The sequence below is a fragment of the Vulpes lagopus genome, chromosome 1 (genome assembly GCF_018345385.1).
Source record: "Vulpes lagopus strain Blue_001 chromosome 1, ASM1834538v1, whole genome shotgun sequence".
Lineage (NCBI taxonomy): Eukaryota > Metazoa > Chordata > Mammalia > Carnivora > Canidae > Vulpes > Vulpes lagopus.
In genome coordinates, this window is record NC_054824.1 from 47,247,412 (window position 1) to 47,272,002 (window position 24,591).

General features: G+C 36.7%; 1 protein-coding gene across 2 annotated transcripts in view; it reads left to right on the forward strand.

Annotated features, from left to right (window-relative positions):
- Nucleotides 1–24,591, forward strand: part of KHDRBS2 (KH RNA binding domain containing, signal transduction associated 2) — a 555,078-nt gene that overhangs the window by 351,681 nt on the left and 178,806 nt on the right. For both annotated transcript variants that reach the window (XM_041757802.1, XM_041757839.1), the window contains exons 5-6: nt 13,590–13,717; nt 19,834–20,032. In XM_041757802.1, coding sequence (XP_041613736.1) covers nt 13,590–13,717; nt 19,834–20,032 — 327 coding nt within the window. The remainder of the gene's footprint in view (nt 1–13,589; nt 13,718–19,833; nt 20,033–24,591) is intronic.

Sequence of the window (24,591 nt, forward strand, 5' to 3'; positions counted from 1 at the left end):
CCAGTGGCAATTCATATTCTAGACCAGCATTAGAGCTGGTACAACAAACCAAAGTATAAATCTATTTTTAAAGCATTTTCTTTCTCCTCAAGAGGATTTGTTACTATTTTTTAAATTTTTTTAAAATTTCTTTTTATTTCAGTGACTTTACAACAAAGAAGTACACAAAATGAGATGATTTGCAAAGCAAAGTATCATTTGAGTATGTGTTTTGTGAAGAAATTATTACATAAATTGGCAAGAATACATCCAATTTCCATGTGCACATAGCACCTTCAATCATTTGTATTTCGATGCTATAGTAAAAAAGTAAAAATTCAATACCTGTTCTCCTTTTGATATCTATGGCAAACTTCTTCATGAGAAAGTCTTGTGGAGACAGGTAGAGGATTATTTAGTTGGATTATTGTGATCCCTTTTTCATCTTCCAGCTATAGAAATAGAGCCAGAAATGACTTGTTCAAAGGCTCAAATATAGTTTGAGAGGAAAACTTGAATTCTGCCCTCATTCCAACCTTCCTTTTCTCATGGCTAGACTGCCCTAAAAGTCTTCTACAGTAATTGAGTTTCTGCAGAAGAAATGAATGACATCACTCTGACTCCATTCTCTCATCCACATTCCTGAGTGATCCTTCCAAAACCTGTCCATGGTGATGCCATCCTGTAAGAACTCATTATCTTGAGAACACAAACCTCCCAACCTGCATTCTCTCCACAAACCCTTCTATGGTCTACCTCAGACATGATGCTTTAGGAAATTGGATTATTGGCTGCTGCTCTACTCTATCATTCTGCTGACTTTACATGTTCAAATCTTCCTGGATTGTTCTTTTTCACCTCTAACAAATTTTCACCTTTCTTTTTGGTCTCTATATGCCTTCATGTAAGGGCATTATTTTCCCTCTTGTGATTAATAGACTGTGTCTTTGGCCTTTATTTCTTTTGTAAGCAAGAGTCTTAATGACAAGCTACCCATACAGGAGAGAATCACATCACGCCTTTAAAAACTCCCAATTTAAAAAGGCTCCTTGTTTACAAATAATATTTGCTTTCCTTTATTAAGAATAGAGAAAGATAAGGGAAACACATTCACTATCTTTCCCATCTCAGTGATGACACCACGACTGAACCAGTAACACAATAAAAAATCTGGGAGTCACATTTGAGTCCATTTTCTTCTTAACTCCCCATATCTAATCCATCAGCTGTTTCAGCAAATTCTGCTAAATACTTCCACAGGCAACCAATGGCCCTTCTTCTCCACCACTCTTCATAGTGGAAGTAGAGGAGACTCAAGTAACTAGTGCATCTACTTCTGCAACAGTGTCTTCACATATCTCCCTGTTTGAACTCTAGTTCCATTTTAACCCATTTTCCCAATAGCGTCCTGAATATTTCTTTTAAGACATAAAACTGGGGGCTTCTGGATGGTACCTTTGGTTCAACATCTGACTCTTGGTTTCAGCTCTTGGGATCATGATACTGAGCCCCTTCCCCCCTACCCTGTGGGCTCTGTGGGCTTACCATGCAGTGTGCTTGAGATTCTTTCCCTCTCTCTCCACCCCTCCCCCATTCCTCTCTCAAATAAATAAAAAAATATTTTAAAAAAGACATAAAACTGGTTATTTCACTATCCAGTTCAATAGAACCTAGGCCATCTATTAGAATAAAGCCAAGGGGCACCTGGGTGGCTCAGTCCATTAAACATCAGATCATGATCCCAGAGTCCCTGATCAAGTCCCAGATTGGGCTCCCTGCTCAGTGGGGAGCCTGCTTCTCCCTCTGCCCCTCCCCTCCACCCTGGTTCGTGCTCTTGCGTGGTCTCTCTCTGTCTCAATTAAATTAAATTAAATTTTAATTTTAATTAATTTCATTTAATTTATAAAAGAATAAAGCCAAGAAGAGCCAGCATAATCTAGCCCCTGCTACTTATCTGACCTAATATCACTCTCTCCCATACTCACTAAATTCTTGACATACATGCACTAAAATTCTCTCTGTTCCTTAATGAGGCTAAGCTTCTTCATGTCTCTTAGCCGTTGCATTCCAGCTACCTGGGAGACTAGTGCTCCAGATCCTCGCAAGTCAGGCTTCTTTACACTTCAGTCTCAGTTCATATGTTACCTCTTCAGAGAGGCTGTGGCTGACATTCCATCTAAACTAACTTTTCCAAGCCATTCCTCAGTCATGTTGCCCTGTTCCTTTTTTCACATCATATTATTGTCTGAAATGATATAGCAAATGATATTCCTTTGATTTTTTGTGGTTTTCCCCACTTTAGAATGTAACTTCGATGAGGGCCATTTTATTTACTATATGTGCAACACCTAGAACAAATAAGCATCTTTGCTATATTTAACATGTATATGGTGTTACTATATTTAATGATAAATTTTTTTTTTCACTGAGGAATGCAATAGTCCCAGATGCTCCCTTCCTGGCTCCTAGCCTTGTTATATTGTACAGGTTCAATAGAAATTCTGCTTCCTGTCCCCAGTTCTGAGTGGTTTGAGTCTGTGCTGGTGGTATTCTAGATTTTTAGAAGAAAATAAGAATCCTACCTTCAGGCAAAGGACAGGAGTATTGTAGATGTTGCTTGATACTACAATTCATAGGAAATAAAGGAAAACTAAAGTTCCTTTGTCTGGTCTCCACCTCTTAAGAGTCTATAATATCTCTCATTGTGATGAAAACAAATCAAAGTATAACCTTCATCACAGAACATAGAACTAATGCTGATGAATCCTAGAGCATGTTCTTTATAGAACAATTAAATGGTTACCTTCTTTCAAAGTTTGCATAGTAAATCTTAAAAGTGAGTGAGAAAGGGATTAGGAAAAGTTTGTGACCTGCACACTAATTCTTTTTTTTTAAGATATTATTTATTTAAGAAAGAGAGAGACAGACAGTGAGAGGGGGCACAAGCGGGGAGAAGGGCAGAGGGAGAAGGAGAAGCAGACTCCCCACTGAGCGGGGACCCCCCCACTACGTGGGGCTTGATCCCGTGACCCTGACATAATGACATAAGCCGAAGGCAGATGCTTAAGCAACTGAGCCACCCAGGTACCGCATGAATGCTAATTCTTTTTTTTTTTTTTTTGAATGCTAATTCTTAATACTACTTCCCCCTTGGCTTTGATGAAAGGACTTCATAGACACAATTAATTTGGTAGGGAAACTGAATGGTCTTGAAGTACCTCATATTGGATGTGATTCCAAAAAAGCAAGCATTACTCTTTTAGATGCAGGGTTAAAGAGTGAAGAGATCCAAGGCCTGAAAAGAGCCCGAGAAATGGACCCTCAATCCCATGTTTGTTGAGAGGATCTGTTGGCTTCCTGCAGTGAACCCTTTCTATAGTAAGATTGGTTAGAAAGAATATACACATGTATGTTCATTGTATGGAGAAGGAAAGGGGGCTGCCTGATTTAGCTGACCTAGTGCTCTTGAGGAGAGCCATGCAGACAGCATGTGGGATTAGGGAATCTTGGGAGAAGGCTGAAAACAGGTGTGCTTTCCACCCACAGAGAAGCCTAGCATGCCAGCTGCTTTGCATGCGCCTATGACAGCAAAGAACCCAAATCTTCCTTGCTTAATGATTTGCCCCTGATGAAGAGGCTGCAACTTAAAACCCACCACAGATAAACCAATACAATTTACAGTCCATTAAAAGGCCTTAGTCAATTGAAGAAGAGAAATCCAGCCAATGATTCAACACATGGTTCCTATTGACACAGAACCAGTGGAAGCAAGGAAAGGAAGGAAGGACATATACCTAGCTCCTCTAACTCTGAATCTGTGTTCTTTTTCACTTTGTAGTTCTAATTTGTTTCATGAGGCTATGTGAGAGCTTTCACATCATATTTCAATGCATCTTCTAGTACTTTTTCATTGTATTACATTTATATATTACAAGTCTGTTTCTTCAGCTACTGACTATGGAGTTAAAGTTTTTCATCAGTTGTTCATTGCTTTCCTTTCCTGAGTATTTGGTAGTTGGAACTCAGCATCCTTCACTCTCTCTGGATACTTCTGTTCGCCTATGCTTAGCTTCCATGCTACATTCACCTTCCTCACCTGGTAAGTGATTCTGCTCTCATCTAATGTGGCATTTGAAAAAGTGGAACTTCAATTATTTTTAAGTACTACTCTATTGTAATATGATTAAATATTCAGGAAGAATACCTTGCAAATATTTTTTAATTTTTTAAAAGATTTATTTATTTATCTATGAGAGACACAGAAAGAGAGAGAGAGACAGAGACACAGGCTGAGGGAGAAGCAGGCTCCCTGCAGAAGGCCCAAAGCAGGACTCAATCCCGGACCCAGGATTATGCTGATTATACCTTTTTTTCTTTTATTTTTTTTAATAATAAATTTATTTTTTATTGGTGTTCAATTTACCAACTACAGAATAACACCCAGTGCTCATCCCGTCAAGTGCCCCCCTCAGTGCCCGTCACCCATTCACCCCCACCCCCCACCCTCCTCCCCTTCCATCACCCCTAGTTCGTTTCCCAGAGTTAGGAGTCTTTATGTTCTGTCTCCCTTTCTGATATTTCCCACACATTTCTTCTCCCTTCCCTTATATTCCCTTTCACTATTATTTATATTCCCCAAATGAATGAGAACATACAATGTTTGTCCTTCTCCGATTGACTTATTTCACTCAGCATAATACCTTCCAGTTCCATCCACATTGAAGCAAATGGTGGGTATTTGTTGTTTCTATTGGCTGAGTAATATTCCATTGTATACATAAACCACATCTTCTTTATCCGTTCATCTTTCGATGGACACCGAGGCTCCTTCCACAGTTTTATGCCGATTATACCTTGAGGCTCAACCACTGAGGCACCCAGATGTCCCCCATGCAAATATTTTTTTAAAAGATTAAATTTGGAAGGAACTAGTAGCAGCAAGCCAAATAAAAAGATAACTTAAACAACAACAAAAAAGGCATGCACATTTTTTTATATTTTATACTCTTTTCAAAGAGCTTCAAAAAAGTTGCCATGACTAAGTAGGTTGTTGTTTTCCTGATTAATAAACACAGAAGGAATCATTACATTATTTTCATTTAGGAAAAAACAAAAAACTTCTAGGAAAGATTTTTCTCAGGAGCCACCTATATAGCTCTTCTTAATTAATACTTTTTTTTCTAAAAGATAAATGTAGGAGCACCTGGGTGGCTCAGTCAGTTAAGTGTTTGACTCTCAATTTTGGCTCAGGTTATGAGCTCAGGGTCATAGCATGGAGTCCTCTGTCTGGATCCCAGCTCATTTCAGAGTCTTCTGGAGATTCTTTTCCTCTCCCACTGCTGCTCCTCTGCTCATGCTGTCTCTAAATAAATAAATAAAATCTTAAAAATAAATAAGTAAATAAAACAAATGTAGAATTCAACTTTTTAAAAAAAATAAAACTAAGTAAAAATATAGCAGCCACTAAGACCATCTTTAAAGCATTGGGAATAAATTATTTTTAAAAATGAATTGAGCCTACACTGATTCAGAACATAGTAAGAAGGCATCTTTCCTTGCCTAGAAAGAGGAACATTTAATTTCATGAACAGGTGTAGGGAATCTAGTCATCTGTAGTAACTTAAGTCCTGCTGGTTCAGGGGCTTTCCTCTACTGTGTCTCCAACACCATCATCGATGTCTAGAACTTACCTGCTCCTCAAAAATATATTGAATAAATGAAGTGGCTTATTTAACAAAACTTCATTAAGCACTTTAAAAAATCTGGTTGGTTAGATGCATTACTATCTTGAATATATTAATTCTTTATGTCCAGTGGAAGCCCCAGGATTATAAGATTATTAATAAAAATTACTATTAATAAAAATCACTCACCTGTGCCATATTCTATCAATGTTTTTCATGCACAGAATTTTCACTCTTCTGTAAATGTATCCTTATCATGATGATTTCTTTGTTAAAAAAATTTAGACCCATTTGATCAATGTATCAGTAACTATCAATTAATTCTGTGTTAGCCAAGAGTTAGTTTGGTTGGGTTTTTTTTTTTTTTGTATTCATAACTTAAAGTAGATATAATATACCAAAGTATTAAATCAATGGCTATTTCAATTTAAAAATCAGAAAGAGCTCCTGTATCATATGTGCAGGGAAATTGCCAAGGAAATTTGCTGAAGAAAATAAGGTCATTTCAGCTCTATTTAAACAAATGGAACTTAGTGTTTTTAGAATAACAATCCAAATCTCTCATTTATCATTATCTAAATAGTATCTACTACCTTAAATCTAACCTGAGGTAGTGGCTGATTTTATAACCTAGATTGGTGAAGTTATAAAACCAAATACATGAGTCAAATACACTGAAATACATGAATCCTTTGGTGTTCAATCAAAGGTCTTGGATCCTAGAACTCATAAATCAGTGGCCAATGTTTGCAAATGTTAAATAAATCAGAGAGAAAATAAGTCAATAATCCTACAAAATATCTTTCTAAAATCTGTATAGGTATCATCTTATTCTTTGATGATTTTTATATCATGTGCATATGACTTTGCAGCAATGTGCATATGCAATGTGCATATGCAGCAGTCATGTGCATATGACTTTCCTGAGTGACAGAAATTGCCATCACTAGCAGTTCAAGATATAATGTCCATATTTTTACTTTGTGATATTCGATGTTCTTTGGTGAATAAGCTTCATTAAGCCTTCATATAGACCTTGTGCAGAGTCATGCACCAAGCAGATTCTTAATAAATCTAAATTGACTGTTCTTTGACCACATTTTGTTAATGAGGTTTCCTGGTACCATGCCTGGGCTGATTAAAACTCACTCTGTGTTGGCTAAGAGATGTTATCTAATAGCCTAAGATGTTTTGCTAAATAATATCCAAAACAGCACTAGTTTTCTGAGAGAGCTTCCTACCCATTCTAATTCAGCTACAGATTTAATATTGGCACAGGACCCATTACCTCCCAGACTTTCTTGTTTATTACTGTTAGTGAAAGTGCCCTCATTTAATTGTTTGTAGGAGCTTAGGAAATCCCAGGTCTCTTTGTCATGGCCCAGACAGGTTACATTTCATTCTCCCCTGATGTCATCTGACAATCTTGGCATTGGTAGAGCCGAATATACGTTCACATGTTACCAGTGGTTATAATCACAGTTTTAAATGTGCAGCACCAATGCCCATCAGAGTCTCAGAGGAGGGAATCTGGCAGGAAAATGGTCCCTCACTGTGCCCCCAGGTAGCCTATCTACACCTGTCATCACCTGGCATCTATACGCAAGTGAAATAATCTTCCCAATTTGTATTTGGGCAAAATGCCATCATAACAGATGGACATGAGTGTATGTAACTGGGAAATTATGCATATACATTAAATATGCACACTATGAGCATGAGTCCTTTCTAGGAACATCCAAACATCTGTCTGCTCTGAGCTTTTGTGTATACTGTTTATACCATATGCTGTCACAGTGGGAGGGCCTTGTCGGAGATGCAAAAAGGAGCACTCATGAATTTCATGGAAATTGTTTCATAGAGCTAATTTGCCTCACCCTGAGCAAAAGAAATATATAACAAGTATTGTGGATATCTTTGTTATTATTTCAAGAGGACAATTTTTTAAAACTGATTTTGGTAGCAAACAAGCACAATTTTTGGACATTACAGGGAAAATAAAATTGAATCAATTCTAAAAATGTTTTTGTATGATATGCATGTGTTATTTTAAAAGTTCACTGTTACAATCCCTTCTGTCTGAAACCAAAGCTGCAGATCAAATCAATCAGCATTTTTAAAGCACCTTATAACTCACCCTCAAGACAAAGGGTATTTTTAATGTGTGCATGATTTATTTACTGCTGGTATACCCAAAGTAGTAAAGCATTCTTTATTATTTAAAGTGTGAATTCCCAGGAGTTTGGAATCTTATCTAAAATAATATTAAGGGTCATCTGTAAGTATAACTTTCATTTTGTTCTTGAGAAGAACATTGTCTTTATAATATGAGTAACCTTTTCTTCAAAAACTTTGTAATATTCTGGCTTTGCATAAAAATTAAATACATAAGACTTTGTTTTATTATTATTTATTATTTTATCATGAATTATAAATAATATTTTAAATAATATTTTATATTACGTTTATTTGTTAAATCTATTTGTTATTTATTTATTTATTTTATTACTTATTTATTTTAAATGACTGGAAATTAATTTTTCCATTTTTTTCACCCTAATTGTCATAACTTTTCTTTGAACTTTTCTTTTCATAAGTCCCATATGAACTTTCTCACATGCTTAGGTAATTATTTATCTACCTTTGTTGTCTTTCTCTCTCAAGGGTCTTTTAATATCAAAATAATATCATAAAATCCAAATTATCATAATTACCACTGATAAACATATTTTTACTTTTCAGTGAATGTGTGTGCTAGCAAATTGAGTATTAAAATTATAAATGCCATACAACTACAATCACCCATTCATATGTGTAACTATTTTATGACTCCAGAACCCAGAACTCAGTACCACTCAGGTGAACTATGTGTTGATATATATATATATATTTATTTTATTTTATTAGAGATTTTATTTATTTATTCATGATAGTCACAGAGAGAGAGAGAGAGGCAGAGACACAGGCAGAGGGAGAAGCAGGCTCCATGCAGGGAGCGCGACGTGGGATTCGATCCTGGATCTTCAGGGTCGCGCCCTGGGCCAAAGGCAGGCGCTAAACCGCTGCGCCACCCAGGGATCCCTGTGTTGATATATTTTTGATAAGATAACATTTACAAGATAAACTTGGAATGTTTTGTTTATTTGTACCTTGAAGGTTTTATATAACTGGAAAAAAAAAAGATTTTATATAACTGATGCTTCAGCAACACATACCATAATTAAATGTTCAATCAGATATACTAGCTTCAGGTAGACTCATATTCTAGTTATGAAAGATTAATTCAAAATTAGGTCTGTGCTTAATGAAAACCAGAAAAAGCAGTATAATACAATATTACAAAATTTAGGATTTATGAAATTATAGTTATGTTGTAAAAATAATTCACATAATATATTCAATCTAAAAAATATTTAGTATCAACTGTCCTTACATGTAGCCATTAAAAGTTTTCTTCCATATTCATTTGGAAAATGTAGATGCTTCATTACTGTAAATATAGTAGCGTGTATGGTTTGGCTATCTAATTAGGAAACCCTGAGTTTATTAAAATACCTGGTCATTTAGCATTTAATGATCCAAACACTGCAATTAATAAGCTAACTGACATCTTCAGTGATACAAATTTGCATTAAAAGTATGATTAGAAAAATTTTATCACTACATTATTTTACTAATCACTACATTATTTTACTAATCTCTTAAACAATCTTTGTGTCTCTATTACCAGAAATATGTGTAGATGACATTCAAATTTACTCTCCCAACCCAGATCTGAATTTCTAAGATAACCCTTAATGAATTTCTAAGATAACCTTAATGTCACTTTGACATTTTAAACCTAAGGTGATTAAGACCAAATACAGATTCTTCATCTCTAATTTTTCTTTTCTTCATTCCTTCTTTCATCTGGTTAATGTTCTACTTCTAGCCATCTCTGCACCTAAAAATGTCTTTTTTCCCTACCTTTCCCAATTGTATTATATACTTCCCAGTAGAAGACTCCTAATTTTTTTTTGTTATTACCCATATTCCCTCTCTCTTACTTCACCACACACATGCACACACATTTTTTCATTGTTGCTACAACTTATCTGAGCCAACCAAATTGTTTCTGATTTCCAGCCCAAGATACAGTTTGTGTTTGTCCACTCCATGACTCTTTCATATTGTCCTATTAAGTGCAGTGTTAAAAAATTGGGCAATATGGAATTCATTTTCTTAAAAATTGTCAACTACTAACCTTCCTGGTAATCAGGAATCAGTTTCACGTTTCACGTTTAATCTGTATGTAACCATTTTTAAAAGAACAGCAAGTACTCCAGTTTAATCAGAGTATAAGGTGTGTTGAACAAAATAAGCTCCACCAGCATTCGCATTAATGTATTTATCAAAGCTTTCAGCTTTGTAATCTTAGGAACTTGGTTTTGTCAACACTTTGTATGTTCATTTGTGCCCTCCAACAAGCAGATGCCAAATTAGGATTATACACATAAGGATTTTGTTAGAGAAAATACACTTGTAACAAAAAAAAAAAAAAAAAGGAGAGAGTCAAGGAAGACTGAGGAGCTCTCACACTCTCACACTATAAAATTTGACTGAAAGGAAAGAAAGATGGAAGGGGCCCAGAATGTCCTTGTGCAATGACATTAAAAGCAAGTTCAAGGGCACCTGGATCAGTCAGCTGAGTGTCCAACTCTTGGTTTCAGCTCAGGTCGTGATCTCAGGGTCGGGAGATCGTGAGCCCCACATCAGGCTCCATGCTTAGCAGGGAGTCTGCTTGAGTCTCTTTCTCACCCTCTCCCTCTGTCTCTCCCCTCCCCACTCTAAAATAAATAAATCTTAAAAAAAAAAAAAAAAAAGCAAGTTGAGCAAGGCTGTCAGAGAATCCTTGAGGCACAGGAAGAAGAGTCCTTTGACTCCCAGGAATGGGCCCACTTCAGCATCTTGACCACATTTAGTCATTGACTAGAAGTTGCTCTTGGGGAACATGGCCTTGGGAGCAATAAGATTTCAGAACAGAGCAACTGGGATTCTTGGTCAATTATATCTGTAGTTAGAGGTCTGTATTCTCTAGTCCACCACAACCCTGGAAGATGATCTGTTTCTTTAAACAGTATCAAGCTAAGTTCATAGAAAACTTGATTATATATCAACAATAGTTATTTTTCTGTCACTAAGAATTAACCCACAACGTCCAGTATTCTTGTCAATAAGATAAACAGATTCTCTCCAGGTTAGCAGGTCTCTGTCTAGAAACTGAATGCTAATCTGCAGCTGGATCAGTATAGACTGAATAAAATGTTTTAAGTGGACAATTCAAACTTTAAAAGCATGGGGGGATCATCACCTTAGCTATATTTACCTCCATGCTAAGGATTTATACCTGCTCTAAGAAACATGGAGATCACATCTGGGCCTGTGCACCTTCCTTTGGACAGGAGAGGAAAAAGGCTGCTCAAGTCTGCCTCTCTGATTTTGGTCTCTCATGTTCCATGCTGGCTGGTCCCTCTGTATTTGTTAGTTTTTGCACAAAAGCCACCACCATGCTGACTCAAAGCACCACTTCATTATTTATTTCTACCTCTTCTGGGGGTAAGATGTTTTTTCTGATCTTCATCAACTTGACTCATATTGGATGGCCAGGATAGCCTCACTCACATGTTTAGGAACTCACATGGAATGGTTGGAGGGAAGGGGTGACTGGGACCTCTCTCCACGTGGTCTCTCATTATCCAGGAAGTCAGCCTGGGCTTTTTCACCTGGTGGTGTAGGTCCCCAGTGACAAGAAAAGGCAGGCTCCAGAATGGAAGCACTTTTCAAGTCTTCACTTTTGTCACCTTTCTTCTTGTCCCATTGGCTAAGGCAAACCACATGGATGATTCCAGAATCAGTGTCATGGTACCTATCTAAGGTATAGATGCAGAGAGGCCTGATCAAATTGGGAATTACTCTTTCACACTATCCAATTAATATATTTCTCCTCAGCCTCCTCTTCCCCTTCTTCTTTATGAGTATACAATGCATAAGGCTACATCCACATTATTAACATTTCTGATTCTGGCATAAAAGTAAAATTTACATATATTGAATTCATCTGCAATTGCTTAATTTTTAAATTTCAGTGTTGCCAACTGAAAAATCTGTATCTTTTTACAATCCATAAGGACCCTGAGAGTTCCTAAGTTTTCCTGAGATAGGAAACGGCAAAGATCTCCTTGCCAAATACAAATAATACATGGGAAAATTATTGAATTAATTTTTCATTTTAATGGTGGCTGGTCAGTTCACTAGAAGTATCAATTTGTCACATTCCCTGATCCTAATGAAATAACAGACATGTTTATTCTTCAGTTTGGTAGTTGCTTGAATGTGAAAATTAAGAGCTAGAAGTGGAATACATATGACTTGTTAGAAACTCTAATTTTCTACCGTAACTCTTCTGCCAGCCAACTGTGCTGAGCCTATTATGAGATGCTGAAGAGGATGAACATGAAAGCAACATGTTAAAAATAAGAAAATAAATGCTTTGGAGTGACTAGTACTTCTGCTTGTAATCAAGGTAATTTTTGGAGCATGAGCTAAAGCTATGCATTAGAAATCCTTGTAGGCTGAATGCATCCCTGCCTTTTTCTAAACAGAGGTGTGTGGGTAAGTATGCACCGTCTTCATTTAATATCACCTTAACACATATATGCAAAGCTAAACTGGCGACATTTGGTGACATGACACTCTTGTTTGTTGGGCCCACAGCTGGGCTTCAGATATCATTTCTGTCAGCCTGCTTTTTACAGATATTTCTAGTGCCCACTTCTAGTCCCCTCTCCAGCACTAGCATATCCACTACATTGATTTCACTTAAACATATGTTTACTGAAAAATAATTTAACTGATTATTCAGTGTTGTAGTTTTCAGGCAGGTGTGTGTGTGTGTGTGTGTGTGTGTGTGTGTTTGTGTATTGATAAAAGGAAAAACAGGTAAAACTGATATTTGTTTTTTAAAGAGTATTCATCCTTAGTGACTCCAATCCATTCTTTGGTCCCATTGAAACCATTGATATATTTCCACACTGATGAAAAATAAAGAAAGTCCCTTTGACTTTGACTGAATCTTTGGTTCTTACTGTGAAATTTTGCTGTGGCTATCCTTCCATCATCCCAATGCTAGGACACCAAACATTCCTTATTTTTCAATAGTGCCCATTAAGTTGTTTGGTTGGATTGCACAGCTTCTCAGTTGTCTGAAACTGTGCTGCCTTATCTGCCTTTCTTTATGGTTTTAATGGTGTCTATTTTGAGCCTTGAGATTACCCCTCTTTTGGTTTATGCATCAGGAGCTATTTGAGTATCATGCAGTCATTCACAATTTACACATATCAACCCTGTAGAGTTGTTTTTCAATAATCTTTAAGTTACTCATTACTTAGGTATATATCACAGGTTTTTTTTTAAGATTTATTTATTTATTCATTCATGAGAGACATAGAGAGAGAGGCAGAGACACAGGCAGAGGGAGAAGCAGGCTCCATGCCAGGAGCCTGATGCAGGACTCAATCCTGGAACTCCAGGATCGGCCCTGGGCCAAAGGCAGGCGCTAAACCACTGAGGCACCCAGGGATCCCTATACTACAGTTTTGTTCTGTATTGCTCTCTATCCTTTCCTGGCTAACACATCAAGTGATATCCCAGCACATTTCATCTGATTTCCTGCCGAGTACTTCCTTGATAATAGAAACAACTTCAATTTCTCTATATAAAAATAGGAATTTAAAGTATATACACTTTTACATCATTTTAGATTTTCACAGACAGGGCTCCAAAAAACAGATGAAAAATGTCCTTTCATATTGTGATTTGTTCATCTCTAAGGACCCCCATGCCCCATTTTAACTCATCAGGTCATGTTTTTTGTTTTTGTTTCCCTAGGACTACAATGATGAAATTCGTCAGGAACAGCTACGTGAATTATCTTACTTAAATGGCTCAGAGGACTCTGGTCGTGGCAGAGGTATTAGAGGCAGAGGGATCAGAATAGCTCCCACAACCCCTTCCAGGTATATTAGCTCTTACTTGAAATAAATTAACAGCAAACAAGGATGGCAAGCCTTTGCCGACTCGCTCTGTGCTATGGGCCCAGCTAGGAATAAACAAATCAACAGCAGCCACCATGACAAAAATAATGACAATGAATGCTTACATAACACATAAGCACTTTCATAAATTAGCTCATAGAGTCTTCCATACTAGGGTTAAGTATTATTCACAGGTGACAAATTGGGGTTCACAAAGTTGTCAAGAATTTGCCCAAGGTTACATAAGCATTCTGACTCTAGAATTCACAGGTAGAGCCGAGCCCTTAACAACTATCCTAAGAAAATAAGAGGGCATACTGAGACATCTTTGTGGTTCTGTCCTCAGGATTAGAGCATGCAGATGATATATAATTATTTGCCTTTTTTTGAACCAGGATGACCTTGCATGAAGAGAAGGTTAAAAATTTGTCTGTGCCCTTGAATTGTAGTCTTTCCAGGTAGTAGAGAAATAGATGATGATTAGCTAGATAGATAGTCATTTAGATATATGGGTAGATAATATGTACACCACCAGTCGAGAAAGCCAGAAGCACACTTCTTGTGCTAATGTTACTAATGGTAAGAGTAAAGTTCAGGTATTTTTGACTTTGCAATGTCCTTGGTCAATGGAGAAGATTTTATTTGATATTGTTCACTTCACAAAAAAATTGGAATCTTTCTGCATCAGAATTTGTTTTGTATGATTCTGAATTAGTCAAGCTTTCAATAGAAAGCATTGGTTTGTGAAGAGGTAAACTAAAAAATACTCAGAGCCTTCACACATTGACTGTGTAATTCAGTCATTCTCTCTACCCTATTAGAGCTGGCCTTCAAATCTCTAAAGGACATAGATCTAGAATATTATTTCATACCTTGCATAGAAATCATCTTCAGAGATTTTAGGATACTTTGCTGATTCAATTTATTATTTATTAAATTATGCCTCAAATTTTGTCAACCACCGTGTAAAAAAATCAATTTTAACATTTGAACCATAAATACCTGCATTTTTCAATCAGAAAAAAATTAAAAATGATAAATTTCCAATTAAAATAACAAGGCAGTAGTTATTTAAAAATAAAATGTGGCAATTCTGAAAATTACATTTGACTAAAGGAAAACTTCTTAAAATCTTCTAGAGCTGATTATTACATTTTTGTCTCTAAAGATGAAAATAACTCTCTAATGCTAATTAAGAATATTTTTATAGCTAAAAATTAATGTGACATAACTGTTTTTATGGGCATACTCTTACGAAATCAGTGTTTTATAAAACCTTGTGCATTTCTAACCTCATCATGATGGGTTGTGAAATGATATCATTGCAGGTCATCCTAATTTGATTAAATCATCTGCCTTAAATAATGATATTGTCACATTTTGTAATTTCCAAAATGCCAAATTTGGCAGTTTTATATGGTATAACCTAATATATATTTAGAAAGTCTACAGAGAGGGGACAAATTTTTCTCTCCTATATTCCTTGAAATTGAGACCATTTAAAAAAATAATCCATTTAACTTGCTTTTGAGATTATAAAAACATATTAATAGATTTTGTTTTATTACTGATTTTCCTTAATGTAATATTATATTAGCAAATTTGAGTGGACTATATAAGATTTCAATTTCAGTAAGATTTCACTCTAACATATTAGTTTAATAAACCATAGTGCATTGTGTTCTAGATTATTAAATATATTAGAAGAAAGATTTGTTTGAAAGTTTTGCTTTTTAATATCCCAAATACACAAATCTGATACTACATATGGAAAAAGAAGATAAAATTAATATTAAAATTTAAACCTTGCTTCAATACTATATTGATATCATTAATGTTTAACATTAATGAAAGGAAATAGACCAGAATTCCATTGTCTTCTATTTTTTTTTTTTAATTTTTTTTAAATTTATTTATGATAGTCATACAGAGAGAGAGAGAGGCAGAGACACAGGCAGAGGGAGAAGCAGGCTCCATGCACTGGGAGCCCGACGTGGGATTCGATCCCAGGTCTCCAGGATCGCGCCCTGGGCCAAAGGCAGGCGCCAAACCGCTGCGCCACCCAGGGATCCCTGTTGTCTTCTATTTCAAACCACATGATGGAAAGTATCTACAATTAAAAAAGAATAGGGAAACAGTCTTAGCAAATCATATTGATTAGGAAGCTCTTGAAAACATGAGTTACTGGATGCTAATTTGTACATACTTACAAAATTATGACTTTGTTAAGTCATTCAATTACAAATATTAAAAAAGAAAGCTGCCTGGAATACTTGAAAATTCCTATAATAATTTGTTGAAAATGTATTTAATTAAATCAATTTACATTTCAATGAATATATCTATAAAAACTAATCTTCAAATAATTATGCATATAAGAGAACTAGGCATTACATTTATATATTATAATAATTTATAGTACATAATTGAAGAATTAGGATATTTGACATCTCTGACACAACATCACCACTATATATTACGAGCAAACTGTAGAAAATAAAACATTAGGGGCAGATATTAAAAGTTTTTGTTTACTACAATGAGAATTAGTACATAGAACTAATGGAGTTTGTGAAAGAAAGGAGTAATCATACCTGTTTCTAAGAAAGACTACTACTCAGTCATTGTTGTGATAGAGGAGAGACAAAGACACTCTTTGACACAATCAAAGAGAGACAGACAGAAAGACACTGACTTATGGCAGAGAAGCCAGTAAGAAGACAAGCCCATTATCCAAGACAGAAATGAACACTCCTTGGACTAAAGAGATATAGGATTGGGTTAGAGATTAGAATTTATAGGGATTAGTGCCCAATTAGATGTTGGAGAAGAAAGAACGGCCCATGACAAGGATAACTCTCCGATGTCTAGCCTAGGTAGAGATTAATGACATCATCAACTAAGATCAGGTGGAGAACCAAGTTACACAAAGAATATCATTATTCCTATAATTAATCCAAAGCCAATGGATTGCTAATGTGACCTCGATCAGGTGACTTGTACTTTCTGTGACTTGGTACTCAACCTTTAAAGTATCTCAGAAATAGCTATGTAACAATGTTGTCAAGAACTTTCAATTAGATGATACATAGAAGGCAGTGGTTCCCAAATTGGTCTGCACACTGGAATCACTGAGAACTTACAGCCATTGTGATTTAATTGGCCTGGGGTATGGTCTGTAATTTAGAATTTCTCAAAGTCTTCATGAAATTCTAACATGTGGACAAATTAAGGAACCCCTGATATAAGGCATATAATTTAGGATATGGCATGTGTTAGGAAGGAAACAGGTAATAGTCATCATTAACATTAGAGAATGCAAGGGTCCAAAGAAGCCATTTCCAGCTAGTAATCAATCCACACTAATAATAATAAGTTCAGTAGAATAGAGGCTGTAAATGAATCCAGTGGATTTGGAAACTGGTAGGTTACTGGCAATCTCAGTCAAGAGTATTTTCAGCAAAGTGGGGAGGCAATAACTAGATTGCACACAGTTCAGGAATGAGTAGGAGGTGGAGAATTAAGGATGGAAAACTTTCAGAGTCAGAAAAATGAAGAATACTGTAGTGTAGATTCAGCCAGGGACAATATCCTAAAATAAGTGATGTGAAACTTCAGTTGAATTGGAGAAGAGAGATGTGAGATTAAAATTCCGAGGAAAGAACACAGTGTATAGGAGGTGATGAGTCAGATTCAAGAGACAAGTTTGCTAGGGCTGTGTCTGGGACACAACTGATGGAGGAATAGGATGAGAAATTAGATTTGATGTTGCATTACATAATTCAGAAAAATATTTTTAGGCGAAGGAGAGAGAGCAAGCGGGGAGAGGGAGCAGAGGGAGAGAAAGAATCTCAAGCAGACTCCTCTGAGCACAAAGACCCACATAGGGCTCAATCTTGCAACCCTTAGATCATGACCTAAGCCGAAATCAAGAGTCGACACTCATTCGACCAAGCCACCCAGACACCCTTAGCATCATATAATTTCAAAGCAGGAAGAACTGTTATAAATTTAGAGATCTGATTTTACCCATTAGGAAAAAAAAAAAATCCACCCTAAGCCCAGGGAGTTATACTATCTGTGACTATTCAGTGGGATAGACAGGACTTGTGAATGTATTGTAAAGCAGGGTGACATATAATTTACTACCCACACCTGGACACTTATGAGAGTGTTAAAATGCTAAACTGAACAAGAAGCTAGGACAACAGTTGTAAATCAGAACTATTCTGGGCAAACCTGGACATATGCTCACCCTACTTAAGAGAAAACCGATAGAATTGGTTTGGAGCTTGGAGGCCCAGTGAAGGTAAAATTAGTCTTTACATCCTTTTCACAGATGTGTTTTTATTTTCATGATAATATAGTATAGCGTATTCTCAGCTATTGTTATATTTGAAGTGGACATTGGGCCTTCTGGGTCTTTTGTATTTCACCTTCCCCAATCCAGGAGAGCATTCTCTGTACATTAGACTTACAATAAGTTCTCTGATAATTTCTCTATTCATCAGCTCTATAATCTATTTAAAACTTTTAAAAGCTCTACCAACATTCTTACTGTTCGCTCACAAAAGCTCATTTTCTGCAAACAAGAAAGAGCCAGCTGACTGCTATTCATAGCAGAAAGCATAACCTATATCCTCCATCTGTGGGCACAGCCAAACAGTGTGATTGTTGACATCCCAATGATCATCATTTTTTTCCAAAGCTTTAGTGTTCCTGCTGAAAGCAGTACTTTCTGGAGGCCAGCCTTTCAGACATAATAAAAAGTGAAATAACCATGCTTTTGCCCAAAGACTTCAAACACTCAACCTTTCCAAAGGCCTTGGAAAACCATAAAAGTTGGCTGCAACCATTTGATCTTAGGCTTTTAATACAAGTTACTTTTGTGTCAAGCACCGTAGTACAGAGTATTCAATCTATTCTTTTATTGCAGAATCCTGATGTATTTCACTAACACTATAGTTGCCATAGGAAAATAAATTACATTAGTAACTGTACCAGTTCAGGAGGTTGTATGAATGATAACAAATCAGAGACAATGAGTTGTGATTTCAATGACCTCAAGCTTAAGCTACTAGAATGAGCAGAATATCACCATGCTTAGAGTTACACATTTTATTAAGGATGAAAGTGCAGACAGATTTTTTTTTTTTTGTAAATACAACATTGCACATCGCTGTCAATAACTTCCAGCATGGAGGAGATATTGACATTCAGCAGTTCAGTTTCATAGATGGTCCAGTGAGTCATACAAGTTTCTCCTGCCATCCGAAAGTAGAACATGCCTATAAGACCTTTCATAAGCTGAAATGGCATAAAGCAAAGAAGCAATTACCATTAATTCATATGGAAATTTTTTGAGTGTTCCCAGACCCCAGAAAAATAACCTCTCAGGCTTTTCTGGTACCTCAGGACACATCTTACTAATGGATGCACAAAATAAATGGAGATAAAGCACAGATGTTCACATAGTTCAAAGCTCTGGTGGCTTGATGCTGAGATGCTGAGTGTAGTTCCCAGGGAAGGAGCTTGGTGGGGCCACTCTGGCCGCTCCGGGAGCACCCTGCCTCTATAATGGCTTGCTACAAAACAAATGCTGAATGTTACTTTTGCTTTTCATCTTTTTTTTCATAAAAGCAGATATCTGATTTCTTTCAGTTAATGAAAACATGTGCTAAAAGGTAAAGTTGGCATAAAGTGAACTTTTGAAAAGCAGGGAATACCTAAAGCAGGAAATACTTATATGATAGCTGAAGCTCTGATTTGGGTCTTTTTGGCAAATCTGGAATAAAATGAGAGTGGATTGGTTTGTGTTTGATTGTTTTTTTTTCATCTTATATTAAAATATTTTACATGATTTTCATTATGAGTAAGTCATAGCCATCGTTTACAAAATTTATTCTGCGGTAGAGGTCAAAATACTTTATATATGAAAGAAACAATTACATACACATGCACACAAACAGACACTTGTGTATACAAATAAATTTGGTTTTCTTCCCATCATATGGAGGTAAGATGAGAACTTTGTGTTAGTTTCTGTCTCCCATCACTCCCAGATCTGTTTCTCATCTGTACATACCTGTTTCTCCTAGGGGCCGTGGAGGTGCCATTCCTCCTCCCCCACCACTTGGACGAGGTGTACTCACCCCTCGAGGGACTACTGTGGCTCGTGGAGCTCTTCCAGTGCCCCCTGTAGCAAGAGGTGTCCCTACCCCACGAGCCCGAGGGGCACCAACAGTACCAGGATACAGGGCACCTCCTCCTCCAGCCCACGAAGCTTATGAAGAATATGTAAGTACCCTCAAAAAATCAGTTGTTGGAAAGTGTTCATTTGATTGGGTTCCAGGCTGTCTCTCAAAGACATTCATATATCATGAATGTAGCAGATGATGTTTGTTGAAGAAAACAAATGTCATATGCAACAGAATTTAAGCAGTGCCTTTAAACAAGAACATTTTGAAAAAACCTTCTATTTTACAGGTGCCATGATTATTGGTACCAGATAAATAGTTTGCATTTTAAGAATCAAACTATCCTGAAATTTTCTTATTCCTTAGGAGGTCAATCTCAAAATGGAAATAATTATGAATATAATATAAATTGTCAAATATTCAGAAGTTTCTTCTGGGACATGTTAAAGGTGAGCATAAAACTCACTCAGAAGTATTTGACAGATATAATGGATTATATCATAAACATCATTTGATAAGAATGTAAGACCACGTGACTGGTCTTTCATTTAAATATCCTTGCTCTCTCTTTCACCATATGAAACATATGGGATTGGAAGATATGAAGAATTCAAAAAATATAGAATAAGCAGAAGAAACACAGTGTCTATATGCCTCCCCTCCCTTCCCAAACACTGTGTCACTTGATACACTCTTTGGCCTTTCATCCAGGTCCTTGATATTCTACTGGTTACATTGTATTCAAGTCCCCATGACTGGAATATTGTGAAAATTATATAAAGGGACAGTTTCCTATTCACTAGCATAACCATAGTGAATCTACTATAAATGTTAAAGCGAATTGATACAAGCCAATCATCCTATGAAACAGATTCATGTTGCCTTTAACCTTTCTACCTGGATTATCCCTAGTCTAGGTGTTTATTTCATTCAACCATTCACAGACAGGCTGTCTTCTTAAATGCCCTTTGTGAATACTCACTTATTAAACATAAACTCTTTAAAGACAGTTACTGTCACATTCTGGGCACTCAAAACACATAAATGTTTAATGCACTGGTTAATAACCAAGTAAAACTTACCCCAAAATAAAGTGACCATGATTAATAGATATCACTAAGAATGTATTAGTGCTTAAAGTATATTAGTATTTGGGAATAATGTTACTGCTTAGTACAGAACATTGACTAATATTTGCCAGAATAAAGACAAATTAAGTTTAGAAATCCATTTCTATGGGAAAAGGGGAAATGTGTTCATCTAGAGTATCTTTTATACCAAAAAACTATATTTTATACAGTATCGGGTATCAATATTTAAAATCTTTAGACAATCTTAATATCGCAAAATTAGAAACTGAAAATATATTCTACCCTGTAAATAAGACCGGAGGTCAGGAAACACAGAGCCTAGTCTTGATTCTGCTATATATTTCCTAAGACACAGTATATATAAAATAAGTACTTGTTAAATGGATCAATTAAAAATCCACAACAGGAGTGATGGGATTTTTTTTTTTAATCACTGAGAAACCTTTTGGCTCTGCCATCTTTATTTAGGTACGTTGTTACTATGATGTGTTTGTATCTTCCAAATAGAAGTTTAAGCAATCAGATCTTTATTTCAAAAATTAAAAGAGAGAGAAAACCTTTTTAGGTTATAGTGGTCAACATTGTTATTTATCAGAAATTTTACCTGGCATGTAGGGTACTGTGAAAGAGAGTAAGATTGGCAAAACATTGTAGGCTTGGGTGTAGCTAAGGAAACACTGTAGCCTTTCATGTGCATTCCAACTTAGAGTTGGATAAATCACCGGAAGGCAGGCCAAACAGTAAGGTACAAAAACTTAAAAGGGTTTATAGAAACACAAGTGAGGAAGATTATATTCTGAAGGGGGACCTCGGAGGAGGGTAGTTCTTAGAGTAAGTAAAAGAAAATATGTAAAGCCATATAATCTGAATTTTTTACTTCGATTTTAAAGATTCTGGTCCCTTTGGTTCATTCACTCCGTCATTTCACGAGCCTCGCTCTTGTTTCAGGCACTGCTGTGAAGGTCCTGGAGAGGTAGCTGTGACTAAAACAGACCAAATATCTGCTTTCATAAAGTGTACGTGTCATTGGGAGGAGACAAAAACCAAACATATATTAGTAAATGAATGAAGTAATGCCAGGCACAGAGAACTGTTCTGGCGAGAGGTGGAGGGAGGGCGCTACCCTCACAGGAGCTGTTAGGGGAGGTGCTCTGCAGGGAAGACTTGAACAAATGCCCAGTGAAGCAAAGGGCCAGGCTAAGAGGCTGCCTCCATAAAAATCATCCTTGGTAAAGGAAACAGCCAGCATGAATGCCCTGACATGGAACCTGCTTGGAATATTTGGGAAATGGCAAGGAGGACATGAAAGCCAGAGCAGAGTATGGGATGCAGAGATAGTTTAAGGTCAAGAGATGGACAGGCCATTTCATGGTGCTGTTGGAGTTTTGGGCAGGAGACTGGCATGATCAGATTTACATTTCAAGAGGTTTATTCCACCCATATCATGGAGAACAGAATATGGGGTAGGGGCGGGGGTTGGTAGAAACAGAGACCGGTGAGTGACTCCTTGGAGTCTGCTGTGTGGACAAAATAATGACTTGGTGGGAACAAGAAGAGATCAGAGACTGAGAGCATTGGCAAAGTTATCTCTGAGGATCTGATGATGGACTAGAGGTAAAACTCGTGAAAAAAGAAATGAAAAGGAAATTTTTGTTAAGTTTCTGTGAAATGCTGGCTAACCTGACCCTTGGACTGAACAAGCAGATTGAACTGAGCGATCATTTATTGAAATGAGGAGTGCAGGGGAAGGAAGCGGAAAGTCTGGCCTGTAGGCAAGTCAGTAGTGTTGCTGCTCGGGGAACAGGCCCTGGCTCGTGAAACACACAACAGCAGCAGCCCGAGGTCTGCACTCTCACCGTGTCACTGGCTGTGTGATCTATAAACCTGCGAAGGCTTGGATGTTCCTTCTGCTTGGATTTTCCTTTCTACTGGAAAAGGGAAATGTGTTCATCTCACATATCTTTTATACTGTATCAGGTAGCAGTGTTTAAAATCATCAATCTAAAATTGCAAAATGAGAAACAGAAAATATATCCTGCCCTGTAAACAGCCCCACAGATCAGGAAACCCAGAGCCTAATCTTGATTTTGTTATCTCTTTCCTGAGACATAGTATGTATGACATAAATCCCTGCTGAATGAATGAACTAAAAGCCCACAACAGACATAGGGGGGCATTCTATGAATATAGACTAATGAAGTTCAGTAATAGGCATGCCATCAGGCCTTACGAAAGGTTTAGAACAAGGCACTAGGAAATTGTCAAGAATATCTCCTCGTATCTCATTTCTGTTTTCTGCATATATGTTTCCATTCACTTTAGTTTACGGAGTGGATTTGTTGGCTTATCTGATCAACATATGTCCACCCTAAGGCTGCCACACTTGTGATCAGTTCTTGTCACCTACAGATACTAACTCGCTTATCTGTCTCTCAATCCTAGTCTAGATCCCCAGGTGAGGGAATCTTATTCACCCAGACTTCTCAAGTGGCCAATGCTAGTCAGTCAGCTATGACTGGAGGATGGTGTCTGGAAATTAAGTCTGAGATCTACTACTTATTAGCCACCAGTGGCAAGGATAGGGTAAGGGTCAAGTTCACACAATGTAAGCATGGTTATTGGGAACCCAACCCCAACAATAATATGGGGAGACACTAGTTTCTAGAGAAAGAGAAAATATGAACTTGGCAAATATCCTGTCTCCAATAACATACTCTTGGTAATGGGAAAAAAGATAACTATTCTTTAAAAACCCTTTTATGCCATGTTTTATTAAAACCTGTCATATGTCATATTTAACTTTTCCCTGTAAACAATGAATATGTACAGAGTTTAATACATGGCTGATAAGCTACTGACAGCAATCTTTGCCATCTCAGTACCAAGCTCAATACTCAAGCTCAGTACCAAGCTCAACACTTGAGATTAACACTCCAGCCACTACTCTCTGCTCTAATTTTAAACTATTGATTCCTCTGTAAGGGGTAAGAAAAACAAAAGTTTAAGTGTCTCAGTAACAAAATAATAGCACCATGCTGAGTTGACGGTGAAAATCTCAAAAGAGTTCTTAACTTTCAGACAAAATTTCTTAGAAAAGGTTCCCTTTATTATAAATGACACTGTGAGCCAATTCTCTTTTCAGACTTTTCTTTCTCTCCTGCTGGGTCCCAGCATTAAATTTCTGACCAGACAGAATGTATGTAGGTAATCATATCCATTCCTTGCAGCTTGCCTGACAAGCAAAAGCTTACAGTAAATGAGATTGCTGTTTAAAACCATCATTAGTGTTAGCAAAGTCTTTAAAAAGTGTGAATTTCTCTTTAATTGTTACACATTCTAATCCAGACTGTAAGTATTTTAAAGTTTCTTCTCACTGACTTTCTACTAAGAGGTACACTTAAATTTTACAGATCCATCATCATGATTGAAATAGATTTAGGGAATTGAAGAATAGAGTTCAAAACATCTCCCATATAACAAAATAGGAAGCTGATCAGCTCAATCAATGGAAATATGTTAAGAGAAAGTAAACCAAAACATAAACTTCTGAATGGCTACCTGGTTCCAG